The sequence below is a fragment of the Sapajus apella genome, unplaced genomic scaffold, assembly GCF_009761245.1.
Source record: "Sapajus apella isolate SASKATOON/1434 unplaced genomic scaffold, GSC_monkey_1.0 scaffold32, whole genome shotgun sequence".
In the NCBI taxonomy this organism is placed as follows: Eukaryota; Metazoa; Chordata; class Mammalia; order Primates; family Cebidae; genus Sapajus; species Sapajus apella.
Window position 1 is genome coordinate 8,788,867 of NW_022436972.1, and position 15,063 is coordinate 8,803,929.

General features: G+C 35.6%; 1 protein-coding gene across 15 annotated transcripts in view; it reads left to right on the top strand.

The window, feature by feature from the left end:
- Positions 1-15,063, top strand: part of NBEA (neurobeachin) — a 713,110-nt gene that overhangs the window by 189,864 nt on the left and 508,183 nt on the right. For all 15 annotated transcript variants that reach the window (XM_032294855.1, XM_032294857.1, XM_032294861.1 and 12 more), the window contains 3 exons: positions 6,179-6,287; positions 14,620-14,701; positions 14,908-15,031. In XM_032294855.1, the coding sequence (XP_032150746.1) occupies positions 6,179-6,287; positions 14,620-14,701; positions 14,908-15,031 (315 nt within the window). The remainder of the gene's footprint in view (positions 1-6,178; positions 6,288-14,619; positions 14,702-14,907; positions 15,032-15,063) is intronic.

Sequence of the window (15,063 nt, forward strand, 5' to 3'; positions counted from 1 at the left end):
TTGTCCAAACCTAATGAAATAAACATTATACAGTAAACTAGAGACTCTCCCCCTCCAAAACAACAAATTCAAATGTAATCAGACAAGGAAAGCAGCATCACATAAAGCCATACATTCAAAATATTGACAGCTAAAAAAAAAGAACCGAAAGATTCTGGAGTGACTTTGTAAGTATCATTACCTCATTTCTATCCCTGTAAAGTCAACAGAATTCCTAGATTTCCCCCTTAATAATCTCGACATTAGAGTGATAGGCATTTATTAGATATCGCTGATTTTTGTTCTTTAGGACTTTTGGTGAGTGAAAATAGTTCTTTTTTGAAACAAGGAGAATGAACTGAGATTGATGTTCTGTGATGGAAGTGGGGTTCCAAGTTTTGTATTAATATATCACACTGAGGGATCAAGTCAAGGACTGAAACAATTTCCTTTTGGAAATGAGATATAGTCCCTTAAGTAATGTATAGAAAAAGCACATCATGCTGTAGGAAAATTTGATACAGAGTAATAACATTAAAATATATAGTATTTAAATCAAAGTTTAGTGATTAAAAAAAAAGAGTTCCTAAAAAGAAAAAGAAGAAACTAGGCAAAAAGGGAAGTACTTTCAATTGGTTAAACATTTGGCTGGCCTCAGACTTCTCCCAGCTGAATTCAATGGCAAAAGAAATATGCAATATCTGCAAGTTCTGAAGGAAGGAGAATATTGTACCCTTCCAGATTATTAAGTATCTAGACATCAAGTCAGAATTGAGAAGACAAACTCCTTCATCTTCTCTTGAATGACATTCATTCAATTGAGAGATGAATCGAAAGAAACCAGAAATGGTGAAGATGTGGCCAAGGAAGTGAATTTATAAGTAGATGAAAACCCAACAACTCATACATAACAGCAGTGTTAAGATGAACATAATTTAAGTGTTTGAAACCTTGATGTTCAAATAGCAATATAACTCACAAAAATTAGGGGAAATAAAGTATGAGGATGGTAATTATCTGTCTTTATACAGAGTAAATTGATTAATTTTATTTTATTTTTTGAGACGGAGTTTTGCTCTTGCTGCCCAGGTTGGAGTGCAATGGCATGATCTCAGCTCACCACAACCTCCACCTCCTGGGTTCAAAAAATTCTCCTACCCCAGCCTCCCGAGTAGCTGGAATTACAGGCATGCGTCACCACTCCCAGCTATTTTTTTTTTTTTTTTAAGTAGAGATGGGATTTCTCCATGTTGGTCAGGCTGGTCTCAAACTGCTGACCTCAGGTGACCTGCCTGCCTTGGCCTCTCAAAGTGCTGGAATTATAGGTGTGAGCCACTGTGTGCCCGGCTGAAACTTTCTAAATTTGAATAATTATGTATCATGTTGTTTTATGCATAACTATTTATAAGCCTCATGAAATTCTTAATTTAAAAAGTAGCCTTTCATGTGGTAAAGAAAGTCATCTGAAGTTTTTAAAAAAATGTTTATTGTTTCATCTCTTTTCTTTTAAATATGAGTAAAATTACATTTTGATGCTTTTTATTTAAAATAAAATTTAGTATGAGTTTCTTCTATCATTTCTTATTCCCTCTTACTTCCCTTCTCTTTTCTTGCCTTCCCTTACTCTCTATAAAAAGATGTCTAATGTTTATTATTTATTGTGTTATTTTTGGATAGTAGAATTTTAAGTCTTATACTTTCTATTTTCCTACACTTTGTGAATTTCTATATTGTATATGATTTAACAAAATCAATTAAACAATTATTATGTAAAATAAGTTAAAATAAAAATCATTTTAAAATGCTGTACTAGAAAGAATGAGTATTAAGTATTTGCTAGATGGAGGTAGTCTTTCCAATGTTAACTTCAAATGAAGAAATGACAGGGTCAAAACTTGATAGATTTTATTCAAGAAAATGAAAAATCCTTTGAATTTCAGAAAGTGGAAAATATTTGTCAATCAGTTGACAAAGGGATAATTTTTTTGATATTATTTGGGATCTTATAATTAGTAGAAAAAAGGTGACCACACAGAGAAAAGGGTCACAGAACAATATCAGGAAGTCCTTGCAAGTAGTATAAATGGTTAGAAATTTTTAATTGATCAGCATTTCTTGTCATTGAAAATAAGATCTACCTTTTACATATCATATTGACTATTTTTCTGATTATTATAATACATAAGATTGGTAAAATGCATTTATACCTTAATAGTAGAAGTATAAATGTACATATTTTGGAGGTCAGTTCTCATAAAAATTGAAATAGAAAAGATTTTAACCCAATCATTTCAGTTACAATAATTTATCCTAAGGAAATAACCATGGTTATTATTATGTCCAAAGATTCACCTACAGGAAAAGTTTGTTTATGGTAGAAAAAAACTGGAAATTACAGTATGGCTAACAGTAGTGAATGGATAAAATAATTAGGCTACTTTTTTTTTTTTTTTTTTTTGAGATAGAGTCTTACTCTGTCACCTAGCTTGAAGTGCAGTGATACAATCTTGGCCCACTGCAATCTCCAGCTCCCGGGTTCAAGTGATTCTCCAGCCTCAGTCTCCTGAGTAGCTGCAATTACAGGCGCTTGCCACCATGCCCTGCTGATTTTTGTACTTCTAGTAGAGGCAGGGTTTCACCATGTTGGCCAGGCTGATCTCTAACTCCTGACCTCAAGTGACCCACCTGCCTCGTCCTCCAAAGGTGCTAGGATAAGTGTGAGCTACTGTGCTCGGCCAATTATGCTCCATTATTCTTATCAGTTATAGTTTACGACACTGAAAAATATACAATATATTATTGATTTAAAGTAATCAAACTATAAATTACCTTATGTAGAACAATTGCTATTGTATTCTTCTTATCTGTCTGTCATATATGGATTTATATGCATAGCAGTTAATCTGGATGTAAAATGATTTTTATAATGATTATGTCCGGGTTATAGAATTATGGAGTTTCTTTTTTCTTTTCTTTACCATTTTCCCATTTTTTCTGAATTGTTACAAGAAGTATCTTTTTTTTTTTTTTTTTGAGATGGAGCCTTGCTCTGTTGCCCAGGCTGGAGTGCAGTGGCATGATCCCAGCTCACTGCAACCTCCACCTCACAGGTTCAGGCGACTCTCCTGCCTCAGCCTCCTGAGTAACTGGACTATAGGTGCATGCCACCATCCTGGGCTAATTTTTGTATTTTTAGTAGAGACAGTGTTTTACCATGTTGGCCATGCTGGTCTTGAACCCCTGACCTCAAGTGATCTGCCTACCTTGGCCTCCCAATGTGTTGGGACTACAGGCATGAGCCACCACACCCGTTAACAAGAAATATCTTTGACCACCCCCCCAAAAAAGATTGTTTTGTGAAGTATGAAATTGAAATACATTTCAGTGGAATGTATAGTAAACTAATAAATCTATAATTTACATGATTACAAGAGTCTGTAAAAAAAAAAAAAACAGATTACACTCTCGATCCATGTGGGCAGAAATCCTGTCAAACTCAAGATATAAAACAAATTGGCACTAAAAACTGAAGTCTCTTTAGGTCTTGAAGGTAATTACAAGGTTAGTTTTTCCAGCAAATGCCCCACTGAAGCCTTTCCTGAGCTAAATCCATAGAGCTAGGTCTTTCATTAGAAGTCATATAAGGAACAAAGTCATGTGGTATACAGGGCTAGTGCACCATTCCCTGACTGAGATGATGGATGGTATTTTGTTTATCTCTTGACTGCTGTGCAGTAAAGTTTATTGGTAAGTGTTGTTTTAAAGCAAACTACAGGAGAAAGCTGACCTATCTCTTCCCTTGTGTATGCACAGTATCTTAAAGTTCCCCCAAACCTAGAATTAAGCATCTGTTAAAAACATTTGCACTGGAGGAGATAATCAAGAGGGCATGGATTTCTTTGGTAGCTGAAGTACTAGTGGCATAGTTAAGAGATTATTCTAAATTTCAGATAGCCTAATTAATTAATTAATTAATTAACTTTTTTGAGACCAAGTCTCACTCTTGCTCAGGCTGCAGTGCAGTGGCCCTATCTCACTGCAGCCTTGATCTCCAGGGATCAAGCCATCCTTCCCTCTTGAGTAGCTGGGACTAAAGGAGCCTGCCACCATGTCCAGCTAATTTTTTTATTTTTTTAAATTTTTTTTAAGTAGAGATGAGGTCTTGCTGTGTTGTCCAGGCTAGTCTCAAACTCATGAGTTCAATTCAGCCTCCTGCCTTGGCCCCACAAACTGGTAAGGTTACAGGCATGAGCCACTGAGCTGGCCTTCAGATCGACTAATTTAGACATATGTTTACCAGCTCCTTATAGCAGAGATCTATTTCAACAGCAGTGCTTTGTCATTTGTTCTTTCCTGATTGAGCAGTAAAGGAATGCCTAAGCCTCCTTTTCTTGAGTGAGGCTTGAGTTGGAAGAGATTTAAACCTTTGCCTCCATAGTTCCATAATGCTCATTAGCCCTGTTTTTTTTTTAAATAGCTATTTGACCTTTTTTAGTCATATTTAAATGTTTTGCAAAGACAGCCACAGGACAGATACCCTGGCTTCCTCTTGAGTTTAGGTCATTTTGCTGTTTCTTTGCTTTGATTGAGGCGGCTAGGGTGAGGGGATCAACAATCCTGTGTCTTTTGTAATGGAGTGTAGATCTTGGAGGCTGATGTTAGAAGAGATCTCTTGCGGATGAATGGTACACACATAAATGCTTCATTTGATTTCGGTATTAATTAAGGTAACAACAGTTGCCATATTGATAAACAATGAAATTCTTGTCACTTACCAGGCTAGTAGTTTTTTTTTTATGTTCACTTAAAATCCTAATAGGTTTTCCCAAGCAGTTGATTTAGAGACCCAGGCAGCTTCTTCCACCTTGTGGCTTCATTTTCTTCCTCCTGTGGATCCTGTGTTCATGGCTTGGGGAAGGAACATGGAAAATGTGCATGAGTGCTTTTCCTATGGGCCAGGCCTAAAAATAATTTACAAGTTTTCTGTTCACATTTTATTGGCTAGAGCTCAGTTAAATGGCCACACTTAGCTGTAAGAGAGGCTGGAAATGTAATTTAGATGTGGACCCCGCAAGAAAGAAACCAGAGTTTGGTGATTACTTTGTCAGGCTGTGTCACAGTTGCCAAATCCAGAGAACAGTAGAAAATCCAAGAAAGAAATGAAATACTGAGAGTTGGGAGAGAAAATGATCCAGATCTTGAATCCTTTTTTTTTTTTTTCCCCTTGAGACAGTGTCTCTCTCTGTTGCCCAGGCTAGAGTGCAGTGGTGCAATCTTGGCTCACTGCAGCCTCTGCCTCCTGGGTTCAAATGATTCTTCTGCCGCAGCCTCCTGAGAAGCTGGAACTACAGGTGCCACCACCACACCTGTCTAATTTTTTTATTTTTAGTAGAGAAGGGATTTCACCTTATTGGCCAGCCTGGTCTTGAACCCCTGACCTTGTGATCCACCCGCCTTGGCCTCTCAATGTGCTTGGATTACAGGCATGAGCTACCGAACCTGGCCCAGATCTTGAATTCTAAGGAAGTGACACAAATGAGAGGCCTGTAGTAATTCTTGAACTACAGCTCAAGTAATCACCAAACTCTGGTTCCTTTATTCTGGTGTCTACATCTATATTAAGAGTTCCAAGAGGTCTTTAATAGAAGCTTCTATCCTAATTATGAGTGTGGGAGGTAGAACACAAATACAAGCAATGATAAATTTTCTTTAATTAGGCAGAATTATTTTATTTTATGACCCCAACATTAAGCTAAAGTATTTATTTTTAACCATAATTTTAGATTCTGGATGTTAAGTTTTGTTACAGACTATGTTATAAACTTTGAATTTGGACAGAAATGATTTAAAAATTATGTCGTCTCTATGATAGGGGAAACCAGTAATTTTAACCCAATAAAATAACTTCTAAATAGTTATTAAAAATTTGAAAATAACAATTATACTTACGTAATATTCCATAATTTGTATATTTCACATTTTAGTTCACACAGATACTTTATTTGAGAAGTCTTTCAATAGTCGTCTTGGAACTTTAGGACACAGTTGCGTTATAAAATGTTGTTTCTTTAGATGGAAGTTCATAAAAATAATTACCTGTATGATTCTGTATCTGCTTGTAAATTGTTTTATCTAAAAGTCATGTGATCTGATAATCCAATGTGCTTCATGGTGTTTTATTTTTCCCCCTTCTCTCCAGGAGAAAAGTTGAAATTATGCACACCCATAGTCTTTTCACTCTGCTTGGAGAAAGGCTGATGTTGCATACAAACACTGTGACTGTCACCACGTACAACACACTTTATGAGGTAAAAATAAAAAATGTGTGATGAAAGTTTTAAGTGTATACGTGGAAACCCTCTTAGTCTATGCAACTGAAATGAATAGTTGGTCTGTTATTCTAAAAGCTAATTAAACCCGAATCATTAAAAAATGAATACATACCCTATATTTTTATTTTATTTTAAAACATATCCATGTACAGTTTTTGCCAGTCTCTTTATGTTGATCCAAGAGCTTTCCTTCAAGTATGGTTGGCTGACTGGATTCACAAAAAGTCTTTCTAACATAAGACTACATCTATTATGTATTTTATATTAGTTCTGCCTCCCCATCCCCACTGCTCTGTTTTTTTCTCTCCTTCCTTCTCTCTCCCTTTCTACTTCTATTAGCTATCCACTGCTAGTATTAAGCTAGAGTTGCTACTGGGATAAAATTTAGGTAAGAATTATTTGCAAAAATTGTATCTGGATGCGTCTTTGGCTCTCATTATTTCAATTTAGAAGTTCCTTTCTCATCATTTCCAACAGAAGGAACAGCTTTTGGCTCAATATTTTCCATGAAATGTGTATACTACCTCATACAGTAGTTACTTTCATTCTTAAATGCTAGTAAAATGTTAGTAATGTCCCCTTACATTAACCTTAACTCGGCTTTCCTACAACTGATCTTCAGTGGTCCCAGTTCTTTTCTCTAGCACAAGGGCTAACTGCCAGCATCCATTTTTGTTAGGCTCTAAGTTAAGGATGCTTTTTATATGTCTAAATGGTTGAAAACAATCAAAAGAAAAATAATGTATGACTTGTAAAATGTATAGGATTTTAAATTTTAGTGAACACAGTTACACTCATTTGTTTAGCCATTGCCTATGGCTGCTTTTGTGCCACAACCACAGAGTTAAAAGAGTTGTAACAAGAATATTTGTTATGCTCTCCTTACCTTGCACTTTTGCTTGGCAAACTAGAAATTACAGTGATGTAATAACTGAACAATGTTTCATGTATCACCTGTATTGCCAAACCTAAGTTTTTTGCTTTTAAATACCAGTGAATATCCATCATGTCAAAACAAGAAAAGAAAAGTGGATTTGTAATCTCATACTTTGAAATATAGTGGGGGTATAGATTACTTTGTTATAGATTTAGATGGCAAGGCTTTATGTCTGTTATGCAAGGGCATTATAATCATGCTAAGAGAATACTCTTAGGTACTGCTAAATATTCATAATGTTATTCCTAACTCAGAAGAGTTGTGGTCAGAAAACATTAAACAGAATGTCTCATTGTTGTAGATTTCTTTATAAAAGTGTTTTAAAAATGAAAATGGGAGATCTTGAGAAAGGCAGATGCTGATATTCTGAATGGAGTTGTTCTATAATTTTAAATTAACCTGTAGTTCAGCTACTTTGGGGGCTGGAGCAGGAGGAGTGCTTGAGCCCAGGAGGTCAAGGCCACACTGAGCTGAGATTGTACTACTGCATTCCAGCCTGAGTGATCAAGTGATACCCTGTCCCCTTCAAAAAAACAAAAAAACAAAAACAAAAACAAATTTACACTTCTCTAATCTGTTTCTTTTCATGTAAGCCATGGAACAGATCAGCCCAATTTCAGATTTTGCACAGCCCTCAAACAGAATAGTTTTTACATTTTTAAATGATTTTGTTGTTATATAAAATTCAGATTTCATTGTCTTTAAATAAAAGTTTTTGTTTGATTGGGTTCTTTTAAGGAAAAATACAGAGATTTATTGCAGAGAAAAGTACACACTCAAGAAAGGGGAGTGTGAGCATACTTAAGAGAGAATTACATGCAATGGTTTTTGGGGTTGCTACCTTTATGACTTTTTTTTAACCAAGGGATGGAATATGCGTAAAGATTGCTCTAAAGGGTGGATATTTCTTAGAACTGTGATGCTATCTAGTTTTTCACCAAATACAGGTGTTCCTGGAACCATTACAGTGCTGGTGGGTGTGTGATTTAGCATGTCAGTGAGTGAGTGTATAATGAGATCCTAGGCGAACCTCTGTCAAATCCATATAGAGTCCAGTCAGCCTTAGCTAACATGACTCTCATCCTGGCTTTTCAGGGTCTTATCAACCCCTAGCTTCTGCATCTATTTCAACAGTTTCCTTTTGCTGGTTATACAAAACTGCTGCCTGGAGTTTTTTGATTTTCCTGCAACCACCCTGTGTTATTCCTGTTCTAGTTCCCCCTCCCCTTCAGCGATTTCCATCTCTCGTTCTTTGGGATTGAGGAGGGAGAAGGTCAGCCTTCTGTATCTACTTTCTGCTGATTAGAGATGTTGGCCTTGCCTAGCAAGGGCATGGAAATCTCTGGCTGCCTGGCCTAAGGGTTTCACGGGTGAGTCATCAGGAGACTCTGAATCTAAGGCAGAGATTGAAATCATTGCATGACCGTCATTTGGAACTGCTGCAGTGTAGGGGACAAAAAACTTACAAGGAGGTTAAACAACTAAGGAGAAAGAGTAATAAGATAGCTATTAAAGGTCAAAGGAAAGAACTGTATCAAACTTGGTAGGTGTTCTTTGGTGGAGTCTTAGATGGTTTGAGCAGTGGGATTATATTGAAATTATGTTGGTAAATCTGTTGAACTTGCAGTTCAACTAATCCTGGATTGTTAATATAAGAACAACAGGTGTGGTTCATTACTGTGCACACCCCTTTTGTTCATCTAGAACATAAAGCCTCTTATTTCCTTGACCATTCAAGCAGTTCATGCTTTGGCCCTTTTAGAGCTTCATATGGTAGCTTAGCAATTATTCCAAATTCTGGGATCCAAATCTTGCAAATTCCTGCCATAGCCAGGAGAGTTCCGAGTTGCTTTTTCGGTTGTAGAGGCCTGACCTTTAAGATAGCTTCCTCTTGTTTGATGGACAAGGTATAGTTTCCTGGGCTTAGGATGTACCCCAGATATTTTACTTCCAGTTTAGAATATCTGGGTCTTGGATGGAGAGACTGGATACCCTTTCTCCCTGGAGGTTTAGAACTTGAATAAAATTCTTATCTGAGACCTCTTTAGTGGGTCTGCATACAAGGACGTCATCCACATATTAGAGTATGGTTTCCCTTTCTGGCTCTAGCTTCCTTAATTCTCATGCCAAGGCTATGCCTAAAGCCCCGTGGCAGTATGACCCAGCTGTACTCCCAGGAAATACTGTTTTCAGGATTCGTTCACTCAAAAGCTAACAAATATTGACAGGGCATAAAGGGATACAAACGAAAGCATCCTTAAGATCTAATATCATGAACCAGTTGGTGTCTTCTGATATTTAGGTAAATATGGTAGAAGGATTTGACACTATAGGATGTAAGGGAATTACAGCCTCATTAATGGCTTATAAGCCTTGAACTAGACATATTCTTCATTTTGTTTTTGGATGGTCCCTGACCAATATGGTAATAATATATGTTTTTAAAATAGAATAATAATCATGGTTAATTGAAATAAATTTTGAAGGACTCTGAGTTTGTAATGAACTCATATGCTAAAAGAAAAGTTAATGTAAGTGTACAAAATGCCAAAAGAGAAAGATGATAAATGAATGATTAGCATTGTTAGTCCTACAAATTAGCAGAAAGGGTCTTCAACATAAGTTTTAATACTACTACCAAACCAAATTGTATAATCAGAATGACAGGACAATGGGTTACTCTTTCTGGATCACCAGAGTTTAAACATTACATCTTTTGGTGGGTTCAATCTAGTTGCAAAAAAATTAATTTGTGTGTTGGGTATCAACTTAAATTTTCGTTAACGTAGTAAAGGAAATTTAACTGAAAAAGAAAATTGCTTCCAGACTTGCTGCTTAGGTTTAATTTATCCTGTTACCATCAGCCAGGTTTTGTACTCTTAGCACAATTAGTTATTTGATAATTCAGAGTTTGAAACCTTTTTTTAATCTTCATTTTCTTCTTTTTAGTTTGGGGAAATCACCTTAATCTCAGCAATGTATCAAAATAAATAGTACAATTCTAGGAATGTGTACAAACAACTTATGTTGTTGATAATGATAATTTAGAGTAGAATAGAAAATAGGCTGGGCACAGTGGCTCATGCATGTAATCCCAGCACTTTGAGAGGCCAAGGCGGGTTGATCAGTTGAGGTCAGGGGTTCAAGACCAGCCTGGCCAACATGACGAAACCCAGTCTCTGCTAAAAATACAAAAAATTAGCCGAGTGTGGTGGTGTGCACCTGTAATTCCGGTTTCTTGGGAGGCTGAATCAGGAGAGTAGGTCTAACCCAGGAGGTGGAGGTTGCAGTGAGATGAGATTGCTCCACTGCACTCCAGCCCGGATGACAAAGCAAGACTCTCACTCTCAAAAAAAAAAAAAAAAAGATTCTATGTTATTTTAATAAAAGTTTTTCGAAGTCTTACTAGGGTAAAGACCATGTTATAGCGATATTTAATTTTTTTAAGTCTGATACAATGCTTGTAATACAGTAAACAATAAATTTTAAGGCACAAAATCAGATTTTTTAGTAGGACATGTCAGACAACATTATATAAGTTGTGAGATGTAAAATCTATCTTAATTATTTTGAAAACCAAAAAAATTATTAATTAAGAAAATATTTATGTTTGTAGTTTTCTTGCGTGAATTTATTCTGTAGAATATATACTAATATTTGAGTTAATTTTAATGGATCTCCTTTTGAAATTATTCAACACTATTTTATATACATATTATTTAGGAATTGTAATATTTATAAAACTTGTATCTTAAATTCTGTTTGTATCTTTAGTTTTGCTTTGTTACTCCATCTCTAAATTATGAATAATTATGTTTTTCTTTTGTTAATGATTTGTAGCACTCTCTAATATACTTAAGCCTTGTTTGATTTTTAGAATATGTTTTCTACAGACAAAATAAGGAGATTTTTATGTTTAATATATTTGTAATTCTCAACAATAATATCTGTTTCATTACTTCATTGTGATACTATTTTTGCTTTGTAGGTTCTTTTTGCGTACCGATTTCTTAATTTAATTAAACATCTAGTGGTGACAACAGGAGCCAAGTGTAAGATCTTACAACCTAAATGAGAGCTTTGTTCCTTAATTAACCAGTTTAAAGGAAAACATATATTTTTTATATTATCTGTTTCTGTAAGGTTATAACAGATTATATAAAATGTTATATAAAATGCAATCATTTTACGAGTTAGTCAACTTAAAAACAAAGTACTCAATAAAACTTTTCTCAGAATTATAGAATCTCAGGGGTGGACAGTATGTTACATACCATCTTATTCAGACTTTCTGTTCACAGAATAAAAAGTCACAAAGTTAGATGGCTTATCCAAACCTGTAAAGATTATCTGACCCGAATACCTACAGTGGCACTTAGATGCAACAGCAGGGTTACCACCCATTTTTACCACCTCATCTCAAAAAGTTGAGCGTAGTAATACTATAAAATGATGTATGCATGATGAAGCTGGGGAGCAGGTGCATCAGAAAGATAGCTTCAGTAGCTCCTGCCCCAGCCTAAAGTTCTGTAACACATGAATTGCAAAATAATTCCATTTATAAAATGAAATTTCAATATGTAATGCTGGGCTCAGGCATATCCCCGTATATAGCATGTAAAGTTACCTCCATGCTTATGATTAACTATTGTTTTCTTCCCTGTCGAATACTTGCATTATTGCATTATAGCCACTGGGGACATGTGGCTATTGAACACTTAAAATGTGGCTTGTGTGAATTGAGATGTGCTATAAGTGTTAAATGCACATGGTTTTCATATCCATATCCAGCTCTGAACCTCCGTACAATTTTGTTTTAGTAGATAAGGGCTATCCACTAATACCTCTTACCAATCCAAGCCAGTCAAACCTTATTGGGTCCATCTTGAGTCCTATCCTTTCATTAAAATGTTTGGGTCTACATTCATCTCTTTTTATTTATCTCATTATTCCCCTTCTCCCTTTTTAAACTTACATAGGTTCTTAATAGTCTGCCATGTTTTGTTACTTAATATGCCATACATTTATGCCTGCCTCCAGAACAATAATTAAATAAATTGCTACTAGAAATGTAGTTGCACCTAGCAATGTATTTTCAATCTCCAAACATTTAGCAGAGTGTGGACCCATAACTGGTTATTAATAAATACATGTTGAATTGAGTGTCTGAATATATATTTGTAATTTAAAAAACGCTTATAGTTGAGTATGTTATAGTTTTCAAACTGCTTTCATATTTGAAGACTTATTTAATCTTCCTAGCAGTTTTATTAGCTAGGCAAGACAGTTATTCCTTTCATTGTTAGATGATAAAGTAGGGACTTAAAAAGACAGTATAAACACTTTTGTTTCTTGGGCAATGCAATTTCTTCTCTTTTGGTTGAGAACATTTTAACTACCATGAGAGAGTATGTTCTGGTTTCCTTCAAGCTCATCAGAAGTTACTTTGAATCCTTTATTTATAACCCCAATTTTCTGGGATCCCATCCCCTCAGCTATAGCTGTACACTGGGGTCTTTGGGGCAAGTTGGTACGAAAACTCCTTATAGGTATATACCAAGCAGTAAGTGATTTTTCTTTAGTATATGATATTCAAAGAAATTTTATTTAATGTCAACCCCATTTGATTAGGAGTGCATATGCAGAGTGCTCTGTTTAGAAGGTTCTGAAACACTGTTTAGTTTTAACAAGGAAATGTTTAGTTTCATCAAAAGTATGAGAATGAGAACAGGGGGTAATTATATGCTATATTTATCATTTGATAGTAGGGCAGTTTTTATTTCAAGTGAATGTCTTTTTCACAAACATTCCAAATATACTTAAGTAAACATCCTGTCTTAGTCTGAGCAGAATGGGAAGAAAAATGAGACTTCTGGATGTCATAGTCCTTTTCTAATCAGAAGAGACCATCCTCTCTCGATTTACTTTTTCCGTCTTCAGCTTCTACAATATAGCTATGTTCAGTTGGTCTTTCAGCTAACATTGGCAGTTTTGCAGTAGTTTTTGTACTTGACTTAGAACTATTCATTCAGAATTTGCCATGTTAAAGCTAAACAGATATAAAATGATGTCTTTATTAAATATAACCTCATTGGGTTTATGTAAGAGAAGAGATAAACACAAGCTTAAGCCTAAAATACGGTGAACAATCATATATACATTATTGATGTATAATTAAATTAATTATTCTTTAACAACTATTTACTGAGGACTAGTATGTGTCAGGCATTGGTGCTGATCACTAGGAATATAACAGTGAAGATGATGTTCAAAGTCCTCCTCTTGTAGAGCCCACATTTCAGTGGGAAAGTTAGTAAATGTTTTAGAATTCTCTCTTTCCTTTATTTGGTCAACTGTTGTTTGTATTTGAAAGAAAGAACTTAAAAACGCATTAAAAAAAATAACAACAAACCACATTGTTAGGAAAAACTTTCCCTTGTCACACTTATTGAAGTCCGGGCCAGGTGTGGTGGCTTATGCGTTTAATCCCAGCACTTTGAGAAGCTGAAGCAGAAGGATCACATGAGCCCAGGAGTTCAAGACCAGCCTGGGCAATAAAGTGAGACCCCATCTTTACAAAAATATTAAACAAATAATTAGCTGCATGTGGTGGCATGAACCTGTAGTCCCAGCTACTTGGGAGACTGAGGCAGGAGAATCACTTGAGTCTAGGAGTTGGAGGCTGCAGTGAGCCATGATTGTGACACTGCAGTCCAGCCTGGGTGCCATATTGAGATTCTGTTTCTTAAAAAAAAAAAAAAAAGTAGATAATTTTATGAACACTGAAAAGGTATTTCAAATAATAAATTCATGAATTTCCTAATTAATCTTTCTTTCTATAGATACTGGTTCTGGTTTTGTATCTATAAATAATCAGTAAAATTTGGTGAAAACAGAGTTAGAGTTTAGAAGTATGTGGAATTCATTTAAAAGTTCCTTTAGGGCTGGGCACAGTGGCTCACGCCTGTAATCCCAGCACTTTGGGAGGTCAGGGTGGGTGGATCACCTGAGATCAGGAGTTCGAGACCAGCCTGATCAACATGGTGAAACCCCCTCTCTACTAAATACAAAAAATTAGCTGGGTGTGGTCGTGCATGCCTATAATCCCAACTATTTGGGAGGCTAAGACAGGAGAATCACTTGAACTTGTGAGGCAGAGGTTGAAGTAAGCCAAGATCACACAATTGTACTCCAGCCAGGGCAATAAGAGTGAAACTCTATCTCGAAAAAATCCCTTTAGAAGAATTGTTCTTTTGATTTGGACTGAATTGCCTTTTTTTTTTCTTTTTTTTGCAGTTCTTTGTATATCTATATTTTGCAATTATGATTTAAACTGTTTTCTAAATGAAGTTCAAATTCTTCATCTTTCAGATCTTGACAGAGCAAGTATGTACTCAAGTTGTACACAAACCACATCCAGAGCCAGATTCTACAGTGAAAATTCAGAATCCAAGTGAGCAACTCGCAGTTCTTTATTGTATTGTGGTAGGCACATGGCAACAGAGACTAAAGCAAAATTTTTCCTAATCCCTTAGATTATTATGGTGTTTACCTAGTTCAAGACAGTTTTAACTCACCTATTATAGTGCTATTTATTTGAAGGTGAGTTGAAGATACGATATGGTCACAAATCTTCAAGTCCTTTTTCTTTGTTTACAGTGATTCTTAAAGTGGTGGCAACTTTGTTAAAAAACTCTACACCCAGTGCAGAGCTGATGGAAGTTCGTCGTTTATTTTTGTCTGATATGATAAAACTTTTCAGTAACAGCCGTGAAAATAGAAGGTAAGCAGTTTGGATACTATAACAAAACTTTG